At 34.6% G+C, this 19,974-nt stretch overlaps 1 protein-coding gene across 2 annotated transcripts; it reads right to left on the reverse strand.

Annotated features, from left to right (window-relative positions):
• Positions 1-12,572: 12,572 nt before the first annotated feature.
• On the reverse strand, positions 12,573-15,768 carry LOC107766071 (uncharacterized). 2 transcript variants are annotated; one of them, XM_016584783.2, is made up of 4 exons: positions 15,507-15,768; positions 14,945-15,065; positions 14,273-14,691; positions 12,573-13,542 (listed from the first exon to the last, which is right to left on the reverse strand). In XM_016584783.2, exons 1-4 carry the CDS (start codon positions 15,539-15,541, stop codon positions 13,308-13,310), a joined length of 810 nt encoding a protein of 269 aa, XP_016440269.1. In that variant the 5' UTR covers positions 15,542-15,768; the 3' UTR covers positions 12,573-13,307. The 2 variants fall into 2 exon arrangements, with proteins under 2 accessions (XP_016440269.1, XP_016440270.1); XM_016584784.2 differs by lacking the exon at positions 15,507-15,768 and adding an exon at positions 15,327-15,477.
• Positions 15,769-19,974: the final 4,206 nt, after the last annotated feature.

Below are 19,974 nucleotides of genomic sequence, written 5' to 3' on the forward strand. Positions count from 1 at the left end.
CGTGAGGTGACGAGCGCGTACTTGAGCTGATTTTTGAAAATCCGGTTTTTTTTCCCTTAAGTATTTCAATTGAGTTCTTTTTCCTGTTTTATTATACTTATGAATTTAGCCCGTTGCTAGTTTAGAAAAGCATTAGTTGACTTAATTGCCTATTTTCTTAAACTGCCTTAATTGCATTACGTGAAACATGTTAGGCTAGAATTAACTGTTTACTTGGTACGGAATTTAGCGTAATTGGGTATTCTTGTGTTGCTGCTGTGTGTTTTTACTTTGGGACTACGGGACGACATCCTGGGAGATCCCCTGTATGTATTTATGATTTGAACTGAGGTGCGAAATACCAAGAGATCCCTGGCACGTATATTGAGGATACTAAGAGATCTCTAGCATATATTGAAGATACCAAGAGATCCTCGGGAAACCAAGAGATCCCAGTTATCATCCTTGTTATGAGTGGTACTTCCTTGTGGTTTGCCTCATCTCTATTTCCGTTATTGTACTCTTATTATCCTGTTTAGATTCTTACTGTAGATTCTTAATTGTACTGCTTATCTTATCCTGTCATCTTTATATTTATTTAATCTCAGTAGGGCTATGACCTTCCTCGTCACTACCCAATCGAGGTTAGGCTTGGCACTTACTAAGTACCGCTGTGGTGTACTCATGCCTCTTCTGCGCATGTTTTTCATGTGTAGATCCAGGTACCGCTACTCAAGCCTATCATCCTTGAGGAGGTGACTGCTCTAGAGACTTCGAGGTACATCTGCCGCGTGCACAGACCGAGAAGTCCCTTTTTGTTCCTACTTTTAGTATTTAGCCCTTCTGTATTTTTTTCTGCTCTTATTGGACTTACTTGTGTTAGATCTATGTAGTATTGATCTTAGCTTATGATTTGTGGGTTTCTGGGTCTTGGATTTATGTATTGGTATTGAAAGTTAAACATGGTGTGAGCCGAGCAGCACATTTAAACACTGTTACTACTTTATTTCTATTTTAAATTGTTTTACTTTAGCAAATTTTGGTTTTTCTTCCGCAAATTAGGCTTACCTAGTCGTAGAGACAAGGTTCCGTCACGATGGTTCACAGAGGGCAAACCGGGGTCATGAAATTTGTGATGTGTGTGCAAAATTGAGGTTATTCGGACGAGGTTTGGTAGGTTTCGGCGTCATTTGCGGAACTTAGAAGTTTAGAAGTTCTTAGGCTTGAATCCGAGGTTAATTTGGTATTTTGATGTTGTTTTGAGAGTTCCCAGGGTTCGATCAAGTTCGTATATTGGTATATAACTTGTTAGTGCCTTTGGTTGAGGTTCCGAATGCCTTGGGTATTCGGGAGAGTTTTGAGCGAGTCTGGGCATTCCTGGAACTCTGATATTTTTCTGGTGCCTTGAAAATGCGGACCTCAGCAAAATTTGGCGGACCGCATAATTTTGGTCGCGGCCGCTCTCCAGGGAAGGTTTTGCAGATTCGCTGATCCGACTTCGGAAGCCTATATCTTTGATCTACAAGAAATTTTGAGATGATTCAAAAACGAAAGTTGTAGTCCTTCGTGTCTAGTTTCCAGAAAGATTAAGAAGTCATCATTTTGGCATCTCTAGAGAAAGTTATGGCCAAAATACTAAAGCCGGGCAATGTAGCCACCCAAAAGTGCGACCGCACCATTTTTTCACAACCGCAGAACCTGGGAGGCGCGACCGCACTTGGAATTTCGCGGACCGCATAGTGGAGTTCAGAGGGTGCCCTATATAAATGGGGTTTAAGGCATTATTTCACATTTTGGACCTAGGGAGTTCGGTTTGTGGCGATTTTTCGTGGGTTTTTCAAAAAATTCATCGGGGTAAGTGATTCTAACTCTGATTTAGTTAATATACATGAATATATCAATGATTTCATCATTTGATTACTATTTTAAGGTAGAAATTTGGGGAAATATTATAGAAACTTCATAAAATGAATTTGTGGGGGTTGAATGTCGATTCGAAGTCGGATTTGAGTGAAACGAGTATGGTTGGACTCGCGAGTGAATGGGTGTTCATGATTTGTGACTTTTACCCGATTCCGAGTTGTGGGCCCATGGAGACTTTTTGGGTGTTTTCCCTATTTTCTTGCCTTAGCTTCGAATTCATTAGCTAAAGTAGTTACTTATAGTTATATTTACATTATGCAATTGATTTGATTAGATTTGGACCATTCAGAGTTGGATACTCGTGACATGTGTGTTTCGGATTGATTTGAGCAGTTCGAGGTAAGTATCTTGCCTAACCTTGTGTGGGGGAACTACCCTTTAGGTTTTGAGTCTTTTATGTTGATTGTAGTCCGTGTACGCGAGGTGACGAGTGCGTGCTCAGACTTATTTGTGGGAAGTTGGTCTTTTAGGGTTCTTAGGTCCTTGTATTCTTCGTGTATGAAGTTGTTCTTGATACGTTTGAGTTGTTATTTTCTAGTTCCACCTCTACATGCTTTAATTAGAGATAATTGCCTTAGGATTTACTTTTACTGTCTAATTGAATCTTATTTGACTCAACTGAAGATTTTACCTCTTCTATCGTCATGCTATATTTTCATAACTGCTTATCTTTAGTTGAAATTATTATTATCTCATCCTATAATTATTTAGTCTTAATTGGGGCTATGATTATCTTTTGTTGATTACCCTTGCTTGAATTGTTGAATATCCCTCATAATTGCTCAACCTCGAAAAGATTTAGATAACATATATCTTAGCTGACTTGCCTTTATTTGGAACTATTTGACTCGTGTTGGCTTCTTATTGTTGAATTGAATATTGTGGAATCATTGCTACATTTCTTTTTATTTGTTTTCCCTTGTTAAGTTGTTCTCCTTGCGCCTAGCATTCTTTACTATGGTTATTCCTTGTGAATGAGTTCTACCGTTCTATGTGATTTAAAGTTCTTGAGTTGATTTACTTGCCGTACCTTGCATTATTGTCATTGTTGCTTTTGTACTTGATGTGGTGATGTACGAGGTTTCTATCGTGCTATAGTTGTTATCTCTGTTGGTCGCGCTGCATATTTAAATTGGGACTACGGAACAATAATCCGGGAGATCCCCTGCACTGCATATTTATTTTGGGACTACGTACGTTTTCCGGGAGATCCCCCTGTCTTGTATATTTACTTTGGCGCTACGGACGTATTCCGGGAGATCCTCCAGCACTGTATATTTATTTTGGGACTACAGACGTATTCGAGGAGATCCCCCTGTACTGCATAATTAATTCGGAACTACGGGACGGTATCCCGGTAGATTTTTCTGTCGTTATATCTGTGTTCAGAGCTGCTAATCTTCTATGCTTAGGTGTCACATGGTGACTTATACTCGAAGGTTATTTAATTGAAAAGTATCTATCTTGAAGGAACTATGTTTGAAGGATATTTATTTGAAAAGTATTTTTTCTTGAAAGAACTATGTTTGAAGAATATTTATTTGAAAAGTATTTTATCTTGAAGGAACTATGTTTGAAGGATATTTACTTGAAAAGCTTATATTTGAAAAGTATTAATCTTGGAAGAACTATATTTGAAGGATATTTATTTTAAAAGTTTATATTTGAAAAGTATTATCTTGAAAGAACTATGTTTGAAGGATATTTATTTGAAGGAAGTATATTTCAAAAGAATTTCTTATTGGAAGGAATCATATTCTAAAGACCTCAATTTAACAACTTACAGGTTAAAGTTTACACTTGAAGGCTTTGACTAAGTTATTAGGGTTGTTGGCTAAGACTTGATGTGAAAACTATTGCAGTTGCTGAGTTACTACTTGCCTTTACTGTATTGTAATTTTTTTTTGGATTTGGGTTGTGTTTCCGTGTTGGGGTTTTAAGTATATTAATGCTTAAAAGAGGGTGAATGGAAAATGGAGGGAAAATGAAATATTTGAGTTTCATTTGAGATTCCCTCCTTGATGAAGGGACATTGTCTCATATTGGAAGAGAAAGAGTTGAGAAGAAGGAAAGCCTCACGCCGTTGTCGTCGTCGCTCACTCGGCTTCGGCTTCGGCTTTGGTCAAATGATTGATTGATTAATTTTTTGGACCAAATTTGTTTGTTAATAGTAAATATTAACAGAAATATTATTAAATATCTGTTTTAATAACAGAATATTAATATTAAATCGAAGAATATTAATATTAAAATCCAACCGTTTCCATTTTTCCGTTTTCTGTTGTTGTAACAGAAATTTAACTATCCTCTTCAATTTTCCCTTTTTATTGTTGGGTAAATAGCCATTTATGTTATGACATTTATGCTATGGCCTTAAGGAAATACTGTGAATTCAGTGGGCTCGAATTGGTTTTTGTTTCGTGTGCATTTCTATTTATATGTTATTTTATTTTCTCCAGAATTAGATTACAAATATAATTTACTAACATTCTGTTCATTCTTCTGTGTCTTATTATGGTGTTCCGTTATTACTTGTTGTTTTTATTCTGGGTTGCTGTGATAACCATCATATTCCTTATTGTTGCTTTTCTTTTCTAAAACAATTTGCAGGTGATAATGACTGATATGCTTATTGGTAATGCACTTCATTGATTACTTTCATTGTTTGTGATTGTTCAACCCAAGGGCCTCTACCTTTCTTCTACACCTCTTCTCAGTAAGAAGTTTGCAGCTTGATGTCAACACGATTAGTTCAAAGCATTCACCTGCACTATCAAGTTTGAGAAGAGTCCAGTATCTACCTTTGCCTATGAACTTTAGATAATAGATTTTAGATTCCATTTAAGAAGATTCTGTTTATCATTGTTTGAGAGAACCCATATAGCCTTCAGAAATGAAGGTTTAAGTGGTCTGGCACCACTACTAGAAATCCGGAAAAAAGCGACCACGAAAAGCGACCAAAGTTGGTTGCTTATTGACCAAAAAGCGATCAAAAGGCGACCAAACAGGCCTGGTCGATATTAAGCTGGTCCCTTTACCTTAGGGACCAAATATTCCGGGTAAAGAAAATAGCGACCAACTTTGGTCGCTATAATATTTTAATAATATAATTTTGGCGACCAAAGTTGGTCTCCACATGTAAATTACGTTTTTTTTATTTATTATTAATCATAAAAAAACGACCAACTTTGGTCTGTAAAGAAAATATTATATTTTAAAATCTGAAAAATAGCGACCAAAGTTGGTCGCTTTATTATTAATTTTTTTTTTAAATAAGAGACCAAAGATGGTCGCTCGTCAAGAATTAATTTTTTTTAATTATAAGCGACCAACTTTGGTCGCTATATTTCCAGAAATTATTTTTTTAAAATGGAATAGCGACCAAAGTTGGTCGCTTTTGAGAAATCTAGGTTAAATAGCGACCAACCTTGGTCGCTATTGCCAAAAAATTATTATTTTTTAAGGGAAAAGTGACCAACTCGCTTTTCTTGGTATATTTTTGGCAGAAACTGCCTGTTTTGGCAGCTACACCACCTGTCAGCTTACCAAAATTCCTAAACAGGCATTTTATGCCAACAACAACAACAACAATAAACAACAACAACAATAAAAAGCAACAACAACAACAAATAACAACAACAACAACATTAAAACTAACAAACTATAAAGTTCAATAGAACTAACACATTAAGCTAACCAAACTAAGTTAACTGTTATTACAAGCCCATTCGAAAATCGATTGTATTTGTCTAGTTGAAAGTGTATAAAAGTCAAGGTTAGTTTTGTACATCATTATCATCACCGTCTGATGAACTTTCATCACCAAGACGGTATCCAGAAGGGTGTACTTGTCTAGGACGGGAAGAAAGATCACAGGGAGGACGGGAGGAATGAGCACGGGGAAGGCGAGCCTCTGGTGATGACTCACGAGACTGGGAAATCGGAAAACTGCCAGAAGCTAGGAGAGATTTGATCTGCTCTTGCATGCCAATGTACTGAGAATCTCTAAGCTTTTCTCTTTCCTTGGCGACTTCTAGCTCGGATGTGAGCTTTGTCACAGTCTCCCGCATAAAGGAGAGGCTCTCCCCATCAAGTTGCTCGGCTTACGAGGAAGTCCCTATTCCTTGCATTCCACACTTATAGCGATGAAATTTCTTAGTAGGAAGCTCATATACCTTCCCCCATTTTGGACCGCCAGCAGCCTACGTCCACATTCTTTCAGCATCCTTGTCCGAAGGTTGGATTGGGTCACCGACTCATTAGGTGGCTGACTGCGTATGAATTCCTCCACTTCAGCTGTGAAGCGACCCTATAAGAAAAATTACATTGAATTAGTATTTCAAAATTTATATAAAAGTAAATCAAAATACTTAATGAAAAGTGAAAACTTACATGTACAGTCGAGGCTCGGCCCTCGACCCACCTTTCTTGATCCGTCTCTTTCTTTTTCTTTACAATATGAGTCTCCTTGAATAGCTCATCTTGGTTTATCGAACGCCCCAACTTCTTTTCCTGAAAACTCATAAATTTTAGTTAATAAACAGAATAGATATACTTTAAAAATTAAAATACATTAAGCAATTGCGTACCATTCTTCTCTTTATTGTCCCTAGGCTGATCGCACCTCCAGTGTGCAAGGATCCTCCCTTCTCAAATGCACGAGCTCTCTTTCCTTTTTCGCTCTTCTCTAAGAACTCTGCGGTAAGCCATTGCCTTTGCAAATCCTCCCATAAATTCTGAAGCAACCAGCCAGGCTTCTGGTTCAACTTTCTAGCTTTGGAGAAACAATGCGACAACCGTTTGCGAGCTTTGAGATGAAAATTTGCAGCCACATCCACGCTATAGCGGTGTTCCCATACACACTTGCTCTGTATTTCAAAAGTTAAGTATTATATGGAAATATCATATTTAGATGGAAATATCTATGCACTAAGTATTAGTGCATTAGCTAATATTATATCGAATATAATATTAGCTAATAAAAGCTAAGTATTAATGCACTTAACTTTTGAATAATTATGTATTAATGCACTAAGCTTTTATCGAATATATATAAAATCTATATTCGATATAATATTAGCTAATGCACTAATACTTAGTGCATAGTATAGTGTAAGTATGTGTGTGTGTGTGTGTGTGTGTGTGTGTGTGTATATATATATATATATATATATATATATATATATATATATATATATATATATATATATATATAAGCTATATTCTATAATACATATTTAGATGGAAATATCATAAATATAAATAATTGTACTGCTTAAAAGAACATTTATACCTTAAATTGATTGAAAATTTGCTCCTTCAGCGAGAATGGAAAATCACTCCAAGTCGCATAAGGGCCATCATAAAGCTTTCTGGTGGCTTTGGTGATTATCCTTGTAGTAATATTACTAGGGATGAACCTGCAATTTAAAAAAACACATTAATATCTTAGTAAAACTGTACAAAACAATAAATGTAAAAAAAAAAAATAACTCTTACCCATCACCCTCATGGACTATAATGATCCTGCCATATTGATCATAATGCACCTCTTCGTCATCATCAGCATCATCGTCCGAAGCATGTATATCAGAGGCATGTGTGGAAGGTGTAGGGGGTCAGAGCTAGTATCTCGCAGGCGAAGGCCTGAAATAGATGGAGTCCCAGATGAAGATGACTGCGAGCCCTGTGACTGCGAGCCCTGTGACTGCGACATAGCTGTATGGGCCGCAAGTGAACGTGACACTGATAGCTGTGACCTGAGTGGCTGTGACACTAATGGTTGTGATCCATGTGGATGTGACATGGATCGATGCGATCCATGCGATGCAGATGGTTGCGATCCACGTGGTCGTGCGACAACTGGACTGTATGTCGGACGTACAGTCCTATGGCCCTGTGATGAAAGACCGGGTGTCTGCACGAAGGTGTAGGGCTGGTGATGCTATGGCAGCTCAGAATAGCCCTGGGGTGGAGGCAAAGACATAGGCATCTCTGGAGGCAAAGATTGAGTATTATCTTCTACCATCCTCTTTAGTTTCCTAGCCTTTTCTCGACCCCGAAAATTAGTAGGATCATTGTTACCTCGACCCTTGCCTGTCATCTGCATAATATAATACATATTTAGATTGAAACATATAAAGAAACTAGCTATAAATGAGAGTTATTAAAGAAACCAACTTTTTAAAGCTCATCGACGTATAGTTCCTCGTCCGAGAATTCTTCTTCCTCACTAGTTTTAGCTTCATCAGTTGATTCTTCTTCCTCGTTTTCTATAATTCTTACTTCATTTATATCAACTTCTTCCAATATGTGAACTTATGAATAAGCAACCTAAGATTTCAACACAAGAGCTTAATGATTTTAAATGTTTCATGTCCTTTGAAGGCTTAAATTTAGTATTTTTAATATTCTTTCTCCATGCTTCTTGTTATTGCTTCATAAATTGAAATTTAACCCCATATATAAATTAGTCTACCTAAATAGTTAATTTATTTTTTCTAAACTTATAGAATTACAAGAAAATGAGCTAGCAATTCAAATTTATTCGAGAGAGAGACCATATTTTAGGAATTAGTAGGGTTTAGGGTTTCTTCTCTTCAAATAATTTCTTCCCCAAATTAGTAGGTAAAACTAAATATTTTGGACTAAATGTATTAATAAGAACCCTAAAAATTACAAATAATGTATAACTTTGAACCCTAACATGGTTGAGCTAACTTTGAACCCTAACATGAAGAAATTAACTTTGAACCCTAACATGGTTGAACAAACAATATATAACTTTGAACCCTCACATGGAGAAATTAAACAAAATCAGTGTATTTCGAAAAAAACAAAGAAAGGAGAGAGAAACGTACCTTGGGAATGGAGGTCGCCGGTGGTGGAGCTGCTGCCGCGGTTGGTCGTCGGTGGCGTGGGTGGCACCGCTGCTGCTGGGAGTCGGAGGGGGGGTGGCGCCGCTGCGCATCGGTGGCGTGGGTGGCGTCGCTGCTGCTGGGAGTCGGAGGGGGGGGGGGGTTGAGTGTGAGAGAGAAAAGAGAGATTTTGGGGAATTTTTTTTGAAAGAATGGGAGGGGAAATCCGGTTTTGACACTGGAATTAAAAATAGCGACCAAAGTTGATCGCTATTTCTAAATAAAATAAATTACTTTTAATTCAATTTAAAATTATGTACATATGTAGTATAAATTTAGGATTTTAATTCAATTTTATAAAATTTATTTATATATACATATATAAATAAATATATAATATTTTAAAAAATATATATATATATATATATATATATATATATATATATATATATATATACACATATATATATATATAATACTATTATATATACTAAGTGTATTATATATACTAATTAAGTGTATAGTATAGTCTATTATATATACTAAGTGCATAGTATAGTGTGTGTGTGTGTGTATATATATATATATATATATATATATATAGTATAAATTTAGGATTTTAATTCAATTTAAGCTATATATATATATATGTGTGTGTGTGTGTGTATAGTGTATTATATTCACTAAGTGTATTATATATACTAAGTCTATTATATATACTAAGTGTATAGTATATATATGTAGATATAGTATAGTCTATTATATATACTACGTGTATTATATATACTAAGTGTATAGTATATATATGTAGATATAGTATAGTCTATTATATATACTAAGTGCATAGTATATATAGTGTGTGTATATATATATATAGCTATATTCGATATAATATTAGCTAATGCACTAATACTTAGTGCATAGTATAGTATAGTATATATATACTAAGTGTATTATATATACTAAGTGTATAGTATAGTGTATTATATAATACACTATACTATATATATAGTATAGTGTATTATATATCAAGGTATATTCGATATATATAGTATAAATACATATACATATACATATACATATACATATATTAATTGATATAAGTCGAGATGTTTTAATTTATTGTTAATATATATACATGCATATGAGTAGGTTATAAGTCGATGAATCAATTTACAAGTGTATCAATACCTAAAAGAACCCGTCCCTGTGTTCCGAGCGCTTCATGTTCTTATATATATATACACACACGCACGCTTCGTAGTACTACTTAACTGCATATATAGCATGTTAGAGTATATTTTAGTCTATTCCTCCCTTGTATTACAAAAGTGTTAACGGCTTACATTTATATTATTTAGATAGTAAATACAAAAGTGATTTTTAATTTTGACCAATGTTGACCTGAAAAGTGACCAACTTTGGTCGCTAATTATACATAATTTTAAATTAGCGACCAACGTTGGTCGTTAAATTTAAATCAGATTTATTTATATTTCATATAATATTTAAAATATTAATATTATTGTTAAACGTTAGAATTGGGTCCCAGATTAGCGATCAAAGTTGGTCTCTATTTTACTAAGCGGCCAACTTTGGTCGCTAAATTTGAATTATATTTATTTATATTTTATAATTTTTTTAAATAATATTATAATTATTAAAATTTTATAATTGGGTCCCAAATTAGCGACCAAAGTTGGTCTCTATCTGTTTACTCTTTATTTAGCGACCAACTTTGGTCATTAATTTTAAATTTTATTTATTTATATTTTATAATTTTTTTAAATAATATTATAATTATTAAAATTTTATAAGTGGGTCCCCTTTAGCGACCAACGTTGGTCGCTAATCTGAGTATTTCTTTGACCAAGCAAGTCTGACCAGTAAAATTATTATTTTATTATTTTCACCAGTTTAGCGACCAACTTTGGTCGGTTTTCTTGGCTAACCAACTTTGGTCGCTAAATTTTGTCGCTCTTTACAGGAATTCCAGTAGTGCACCTCAGCATGAAGCATCAAATGACCTGTTCCTGATAGTCTCCAATATCGTTGAGTGATAATGTTAAAGTTATGTAACAGCAGCCTCTCAAAATTCATTCCATCTTTTGTTGTTCATCTTATTGGTCTCCATACAAACATTTCCCTTTGTTCATCTTGTAGGATTACACCGGGTATGTTGTTGTATTTATCTTTGTGGCAACCAATGCTAAATCTAACAATAACGATCTCTGGTGAACTACCTTATATGCTGTTGATGGACTTGCTTTTGTATATTCAAGCTTAAAATGTAGGATGCTAATATATATTCTTTAACATAAACTACTCTATTTTATCATGGTATTCATAGAATAGTTGAGTTACACGCAATTGTTTTAGAAAAGAAAAGCAACTCTACTTGTTCTTGTTGGATGACTTTTTTTTCTAGTATCACCCGTGCCGTTGAACGGTACTCGGCAGTTTGTTATACTCGTTCAATGTAGGAAGATGTACTACTAAGATACTCTAAGAGAAATATTTCTAAGCTCAATTCCATTACTTTTAGATTTTGATGAGTTGCTAATTAAGTTGGGACGAAGGCTTTGAGAAGAACAACTCAAAATTACTTTTCTTCAGTCCCATATGGACTTCATTAGTGGAATCCCAAAGGAAAGAAAAAGTATATTTTCAAGGAAATGTTAGAACTGGAATCATTTTCGTAACCTGGCTATAAAATATCATGTTAGGAATGCTTTTAGATCCCGCCATTTTAGTGTAAAAGTTATTTTGTGATTAAATAATATCCAACCAAAACATGGGATAAAGTTAATCCCAAACATTATCCGGGATTATTATTCTTATCCAATATTTTAAAAGGCTTTCTTGGGACTCGCCTCGAGGCTCGTCCGGGGTGGGGCACTATCAAAACCCCCGAGGCTCACGTATGGGGCTTAGTTCTGTGAAACTTACGCGCCAAGAGCCCAACTATGCGCCCGAAATATGCTTAATGCTCAATGCTTGGGGCTCGCCTAAAGTTCCTAACGCAAATTATGCGTCTAATTACCTAATTAGCACTGTTGACCTTCAAAACTCTTTAATAAATGAATGATTACAGTTCTATTCATCTATAAAAATATGAAAATGGAGAGCAACTCAAAATAGTGAGTCATAGTATTTACATATTTACTAATTGAAAATATCGTAATGGGGAGTATCATTTGAAGTGTCAAATTTTGCATCATTACTTGCTATAGGTTGTCATATCTTTGTTTATGTCTCTCAAAAGTATCATAAATTTATTATTTCGCTATTTGAAATTAATTTTATATTTATTCAAAAGGAATAATATTTTAAATTAGAAATTTGAAGAAATTTAATGATTATTAACTTTTAGATAGGTAAACTTTGTAGTTTGATAATATTTTTAACCTTATTATGATTTTTTTAATCGTTTGGAGGATAAGACGTTTTAGTTGATTTTTATCTCATAGTAACTTTAACACTATTTCATTATTTATGTTAATAAAAAATGTCATATATTTTGTTTTTATGAGTTTTTAAATCCCTTATATTTTTTTAAATTTTTTAATGTATTTTATATATTTTTATGATTATTTTACTATTTTATTTATTTATTTATAAATTTAAAAATCCATGAGGCATACGCCCTGTTTCGGGGCTTATACCTCACCTCAACGTTAAGTAAACGCCCACCTTAGATGGTTAATTATCGGTTACATAACACACAGCTCCAGGTACAAAAATCAACTTGACATGAGGGGGATTATTGCGAAATAAGGACTGTTTTTGTCTAGACACATTGGAATAGGAAGATAATTACAAAATTTTTGTCCTAATTACAAGAGTAACACATAGCAACTGTCAACCTCTATTTACAAGAACAAGTACACCAAACTCAAAATTAACTAATTACCAATCTAACTCAAATGCTTCATTAACCTATAGAGCAATTTGTACAATAAAACAACACCACCACCCTCAAAATTCTTGCACCATACACTACCAATATGCCTAGCAATCAAAGGGCACAAAATCATATAACTTAGTTTTTATACAAACATAGAGTCTGAGCTAGACGCAATGAGTTCTGTCGGATCGATTGCATATATTTTAGATCCGTCACTGGTCCCGTACCTGTACTCCTATACCCAATTCGGTCCGTGACCCCTTCATTTACCTAATCAATTTCTGCATGCTTCAACCCATCGATAACTATATATAGGGTCTCTGCCAGTCTATATATTCCTTGATTTCGCACCCCCCAACCCCCACCCCACCCCAATTCGGCCAGTGACCCCATCATTCTACCTAATCAATTTTGGAATGATACAGCCCCAGGGCTATGGGAAAAGATGTAGATCGATCGACCTAGATAGACAATTACATAGAGGGTCTCTACTAGCCTATATATTCTTTGATTCCCTCCCAAGAAAATATTATAACCTATGATGTCTGTTGCCAAAAACCAGAAAATAGACTTTGATGGGGCATGAGCTACATTATGCAATATGACACCTAGAAAGCAAATGAATTAATGGTCATTGAAGCTTAACTAGCTTTAATCATTTGCCCTCTTTGCATTTGAGTTTGAAGTTTCTCTTTAGCATGCCTCAGTGCATCAAGAACTTCTCTCACTGTAGCATCAAGAACAATTGGATCAATAGTTTGCTTTGTCTTTGGCAGATCCATAGGAACTAATGCCAATGAATTGTCCACATTGTCCTCTTGAAAATCCACTTCATTTCCTCCATTTTTGTCTTCCTCCTCAACTGAAGATTTCAATCTAGAACCATAATAACAAAAATGTTAGTACAAGAATATTGGATGGTTTCACATGAATAAAGACCTTAGAAAAGATAACATTATTCTTTATCTGCAAATTGAGTATGAATTTAACTTCAATATACAGACTCAAATCACCTAAAAGATAACTACAAGTATCATTCACAAAGGGTGGCATCCGTAACTTGAAAAATAATGAAGATTACCTATTATAACTAATTAAAATACACTGATTATAAAAAATGAATTATACTATCGCTGTACAACAACAACATACCCAGTTATTCTCACAAGTAGGGTCTGGAGAAGCTAGGGTATGTACAGATAGGATAGTCTTACCCCTACCTGAAGCAGGTAGAGAGGCTAGAAGACCCTCGATTCAATTATATTGTTACCGTACAACAACAACATAATACCCAATGTATTCCCACAAGTAGGGTTTGGGAAGGGTAAGGTATATGCAACCTTACCCCTACCTGAAGCAGGTAGGGAGGTTGTTTCCGAAAGACACTCGGCTTAATTACAATATCACTATAAAAAAAGGGGGAGGGGGGCAACGCGGTACACTAAGCTCCCGCTATGCGCGGGGTCCGGAGAAGGGCCGGACTACAAGAGTCTATCGTACGCAGGCTTACCATGCATTTCTGCAAGAGGCTGTTTCCACGGCTAGACTCCCCTTCTATCAATTATACTATCACTGTATATAAATTAAATCTATTGAGTATACATACCTATTGGGATCTGTCTTTGAGAATTCAAATTCACTTGATTTAGCAGAATGTTCTTTTGCTGAAAGATTCTCATTGTCTTGGCTAGAAGTACTCATTTGTGAACCATCTTTCTCTAAATTGTCTGACTTTTCTTCAGATATTCTCTTCTGAATGAGCTCTGAACAATTAAGATTTTCATAGCTGGATTTTGTACTCCCAACTGATTCTTGACACTCCCTATCTTCTGATTGTTTGGCACTGCTGCAAGCTGTGGATGTTAGAGATGAAATTTCACTCTTTAAAAAGCTTGAATTCTCTGATTCATCAGAAACATAAGATATATTCTTGGATTCAAGCTTCTTTATCAGAAATTTCAGCTTCTTCTCTGCGTTGTCCCTTGATTTAGTCTCTTCTTTCAACTTATTCTCCAGCTCAATCAGCTGTAATTTTCAAAGAATTACACCATGTTACTTCAAGTAAAAAAATTTTTTTTTTTTTTAGATTTATACCAACAACATAAGCACTTTTACTTAAAAACAACAACAACATACTTAGTTTAATCCCACATTGTAAGATCTGAGGATGGTAAAGTGTATATAGACCTTGTCCTTACCTTGCAGAGGTAAAGAGACTATTTCCGAGACACCCCGACTCAAGAAAAAACTTAAAAGAACGGAGGAATTGAATAAAAACCTTGGTTCCCATAATCTCTGCCTCTTCTTTTGCGTTTCTTGAAGCCACTCTTTCAGCTTGTAATCTTCCTCTTAGACATTCCACTGTTCTCAAAGTATCTTCTTCTTCCATTTTCTTCTCACTGAAAAAAAAAACAAATCAGAAAATACAGGGGCAGAGTCAACATTTTAAGCTTATGGGTTCGAGATTCTAATCATTTTAAGTTATTGGGTTGTAAATTAATAATTTATACATATTCAATAAATTTTTTACTACAAAAACAGGGTTTGAACCAAAGTTACTAGGTTTGATCGAACCCACTCCCGGCACTCTAGCTACGCCCTTAAGAAAATGTTTCAAGATTCAAGAAACATAAAAAAAAGGGGCCAATTTAGACTTATACACTTTGATCATGGGTGGAATCAGGATTCTTACTAAACACACGAACAAATCGAAATCAATATATAGTATATATATTTATAAAATGTATCTAATTTATCTATTTATATAGTATAATTTTCAGCAAGGACTCCGCCACTATACTTGAGTAGTTCCAACAAATAATAAGAAATGAGGGAAATACCTCAATTTTCCATCTGCATTTTCTTCACATGTCATCTTATCTATTCTCTTGTACTCTCCGGTCAAAGCAAGAAATTTTGATCAGAGAACACTCTTAAATTAGTAAAACATCAAACTCAAAAACTGAGGAGAACAACTTTGCTTTTACAAAAATGGCCACAGTATCAGTGCAAAACTTTTGAGAAAAGGTGAGGGATATATAAGAAATACTCCTAGAAAACTTGATTGTTTACTGAAAATACTAGAGACTAACTTTTTGAAAAAAACTTCAAAGAATCAGAGACAGAGTTTTGGACAGTTGCCCCACAATAAATTGTCTTTTTCTGTAACTTCACATTAAAGTTATAGCCAACCTTATTGTCAGTACACTTTAAGTGGTCATTAATGCAACATTAATGTTCTCTTCCCGCTATTAAAAAATTCAAATATGTAAAGTAATTGTCTTATCGACAAAATTTTCTGCTATTGCGGATCTATATGTATAGGAGTTTTTGTTTTTAAATTTAAAAAACAGCATTAATTATAAAAGTATCTTCTAGAATTACTTTTAAAAAAAATTAAACATATCACTTAATTAACATTCTAATTAATTCACTAAGGGTGAATTTAAAAGCAAAAAAGTAGTAATAAATATTATTTATTGTAATTATACTGCAAATTGAATGACTTTCTGTGAAATTAATCAGATCATGAGGTAAGAAAACAACCAATTTATTTGCTCTAACGTTAGACATATTTCTTTTTTCATTTATAATTTATTTAGGAGTTTAATTCCTCACTTGCTCATTTCAGCTCGTGTTTGAATTTGAAATTTGAAGAAAAAACAAGGATATACTTAAAATACTGATGAAAGTGTTGGCTAGACTTGTCACATGAGTTTCCTTGCATTTGTCCCTTTCCTTTTCTGGCTTCATTCTTTGCTCGTGTTTGCCTTCTCACTTGGGTAATAAACTTAAACCTGCCGACAGAGTGGGAACAAAACTTCAATGCAAACATAGAGTTTAGTCAGGGGCGGAGGCGCGATTTTCATCAAGAGTGTTTAACATCTACATATATACACATAAAAAAATTGACCTAGTGGGCGTTTGGACATAAGAATTGTGATATTATGAAAACAGTGAACTTTTTTTTTTTTTTTTAAAGTTTTTTAAATTTTTGAAAAATTCTGAAATTCATCTTCAAGTGAAAATTTGAAAATTTTATGGCCAAACACTAATTTCGAAAAAAGTGAAAATTCGAACCATTTAATTTTGTTGTGTTGTAAAAAATTATGGTCAAACGAGCCCCTAATATATAAACTGTAATTTTTCAATTAACCAAGTTTGAATGATCCCCTCTCCCCCCACACACAACCCTATTCTCTAGAAAGCCCCATTTCTTATTATTCTTTTTGCGGAAAAGGGCCAAACCTGCACCTAACGTATCAACTTCGGTCTAAAAATACCCTTCATTAACCTATGTTGCTAAGAATGACCCTACCTTTAAAAATCTGGCATATTTGTGCCCTTAGTTCTAACGGATGGGTTATGATTTGTTTTAACATTTATTAATTTCACGTGGCTATTTCCGATTGACCATTAATTAAGGCACACCCCAAACCGGATTTTACCCCACTCATAACCCAAATAGACCGACCCGACCCAACAAACATTGTTTAACCCCCCAAAACACCGGGTGTTAGGGCATTTTTCACTCACTTCATTACCAAATTACATCAATTTCTCTCCTCCTCATCTCCAATCTTTTAACTCGAATCTTTGATAAATTTGAGTACATTTCGTTTTAAGCTTCAAATGGCAGAATCTTCTTCTACTTCTTCTCGTGACCCAAGTAATGCTCGTGCTTGTTATTGCAGACTGATGGCCAATCATTTTGCTTCTACGACACCTATGAATGGTGGTCATAGATTCTATAATGTCCTTGTTGAGAGTAATGGTTGTCGTTATTAGGAATGACGCGATGAAGAACTTCCACCTCATGTATCAATGTTTATCCACAAGCAAAAAATTACAGTGGATGCTCTTCGTCAAGAAAGGAATAAGTTTAGAAAGATGGTTGATGATATGGTTGATAGTAAAGCTGAAAATTTGAATAGTGTATCTGCATTGGAAGAGAAAGTTTCAAATATGGAGTTGAAATTGAAGCAATGAAAAAAAGTTTATAATATGGTCATGGGCTATTTTTGTTATATTTGTGGCTTACAAAATGATGTAGAGAAGTTATGTTTTGGTTAGTAGTGTCCAAATGTACTGACGATAAGAATCTGTTGGTTGTTGTGGCTTATAAAATCTGCAAGATGATGTAGAGAAGTTGTTTTTCTTAGTAATGGTTATCATGTTACGACTTACAAAATTGCAAATTATTGGCATAGTTGTTAAATGAAGGGAATTTACAGCTTTTAGTTAGGTTAATGTCTATATATTTTAGTGCTAGTAGTTGAATTTGCAGTTGTCTTTGTACTGTATTTTTGTATTGCCATTTTCATTTCTGTTTTCATTGGTATGTTATGCTAATTGAAATCTAAAGTAATGCTACAAGAACTAACATCATGTTATGCACATTCAAACAAACAACATCAATACAATAATTTCCACAATTAATAGATAATAAGATCATCAATAGATAACAAAGCATTGTTATATATAGCCAACAAAATACTTAACAACCAACTGTCACAATGTGTTTCACCCTAATATAAGCCCAACAAAAGTTTTTTGGGGTGAATCAATACAACAACTTCCGCAACTGATTCACCACAAAAACAATACATAATAATTTATGAATCAGTCATCACAAAAACATAGTTTTGTTTCCTAAGTTAAAAATTAGTCATTCAAACACAATTGAGATCCCTAGAGCTTGATCTTCTTAGCCTTCAATTTACCAACTTTTTTTGCCCTTTCTGCCAATAATTGTCTTGATGTCATTGCCACTTTGCCTTTCCAAATGACTTTCCTTGGTGAATTGGGCAAGTTTGTAGGCACATTGGCACCAGATTCATCACCCTTGAATGCAATCTTCCTTGTACCAGTTGGCATTTACCTCAACTTTTTCTTTTGAAGCCTAGTCTTAGCTTCAAATATCACCTTAGGTCTTAAAACTTGATATTTATCTTTATCTTCAGATATTGCATCTCTATCTTCATGGTCATAGTCATCATCCAAAACAACTGATGATGTAGCTGGTGCTGGTTCACTCTGAGTAGAGGTGTTTTATTGATGTGTGTCTCGGGCTTCTGTCATTGGCCTCATTCCAGGTGTAGGAACAAAAATAATTTCAGAAGTTTGACTATCTTGGGGTGCTGTCAAGGGCACATCTTGTACTTCATGGGAAGATCCTTCATCTTAGGAAGAAGTGGCTATGTTTGCCTTTCACCCAGAAGATCAAACAATGAAGGTATCACATTTAGAGTTATTGTAGTTAAAATTTTTTTTGAAGTTAATAAGAAGGGAATGAGTAGCATTACCAAAGGGCATTTTCTAATGTTGTGATCTCTCTCATTGCAATATCCACATGTCATGACAAGTCCTTTTCTTGAAGCTGAACAAACCCCCTCTCTCTTCCTTGCCTCATCCTTCTCTCTCTTTCTCTTTACCTTTAGTCGACCAACTATTTTGACAATTTTTGGTGCCTTCATTGCATGATGTGGTTTCACCTTTCAAATTTTTTCACCTCTAACTGGTTGTATTTTATGCATATACACATCCATGTTAGCTTCCATTGAGTACCACAAATGCACTTCACTCAATGGCTCTTCTTTCTTGTCAATTAAAGCTCTAATTGCATGGGGACAGGGAATTCCTGTCAAGTCTCATGTTCTACATATGCACTTTTTTAGTTGAAAATTAACAGTATGCTTCTCTGGACCTTCATGTACTTCATAACCAAATTCACTATTAAAATCAACGTCACACCCTTGTACAATTTCTCTGAAATCACCCAATAACTCCATCGCATATGAACTGCATTCATCTCTCCAACTCCTACATTTATCTTCATGATCTTTTAACATTTTCAGTACCTTTCAAACAAGGAAAAACCAATAATCAAATACTATGATAAACATAGATAAAATCAGTTAGTTTCAGAACACACTAAAATAGTAATCTTGATTATTGGTTTGTGTCTTGCCTCTAGAATCCTTTTGTTGAATGATTCTATAAAGTTGTTGTCAACTATTTGATTCTTGCATGTTGTGTCGAAATAAGCCTTACACCAGTTTTGTAGAGGGTACCAAATTAGGTGTTTAGCAGCCTGTTCGGAAATAGTCCCTAGGGTCCTCAATTGATCTTTGAATTTGTCATCATAAGAGCTCCAAGCACACCACCACAATAGCTTTTTCATCTTTACACCTCATCTAGTACTTGCTCCAGTTAGCTTCTATGTGCCTAACACACCATCTGTGATGTGATTTAGGATCCACAGTTGCAACAACATCAATCAAACCCTGCAATAATAAAAAAAAATAA

The sequence above is a fragment of the Nicotiana tabacum genome, chromosome 10 (genome assembly GCF_000715075.1).
Source record: "Nicotiana tabacum cultivar K326 chromosome 10, ASM71507v2, whole genome shotgun sequence".
Classification (NCBI taxonomy): domain Eukaryota; kingdom Viridiplantae; phylum Streptophyta; class Magnoliopsida; order Solanales; family Solanaceae; genus Nicotiana; species Nicotiana tabacum.

Bases quoted from the DNA above. Each gene is read 5' to 3' on its own strand.
- LOC107766071 (XM_016584783.2), bottom strand. From the start codon at position 15,541: ATGACATGTGAAGAAAATGCAGATGGAAAATTGAG. The intron at 15,066-15,506 runs GTATTTCCCTCA...TTTTTTTTTCAG, and splicing joins AATGCAGATGGAAAATTGAG to TGAGAAGAAAATGGAAGAAG. The intron at 13,543-14,272 runs GTATGTATACTC...TTATGGTTCTAG, and splicing joins TCAAAGACAGATCCCAATAG to ATTGAAATCTTCAGTTGAGG.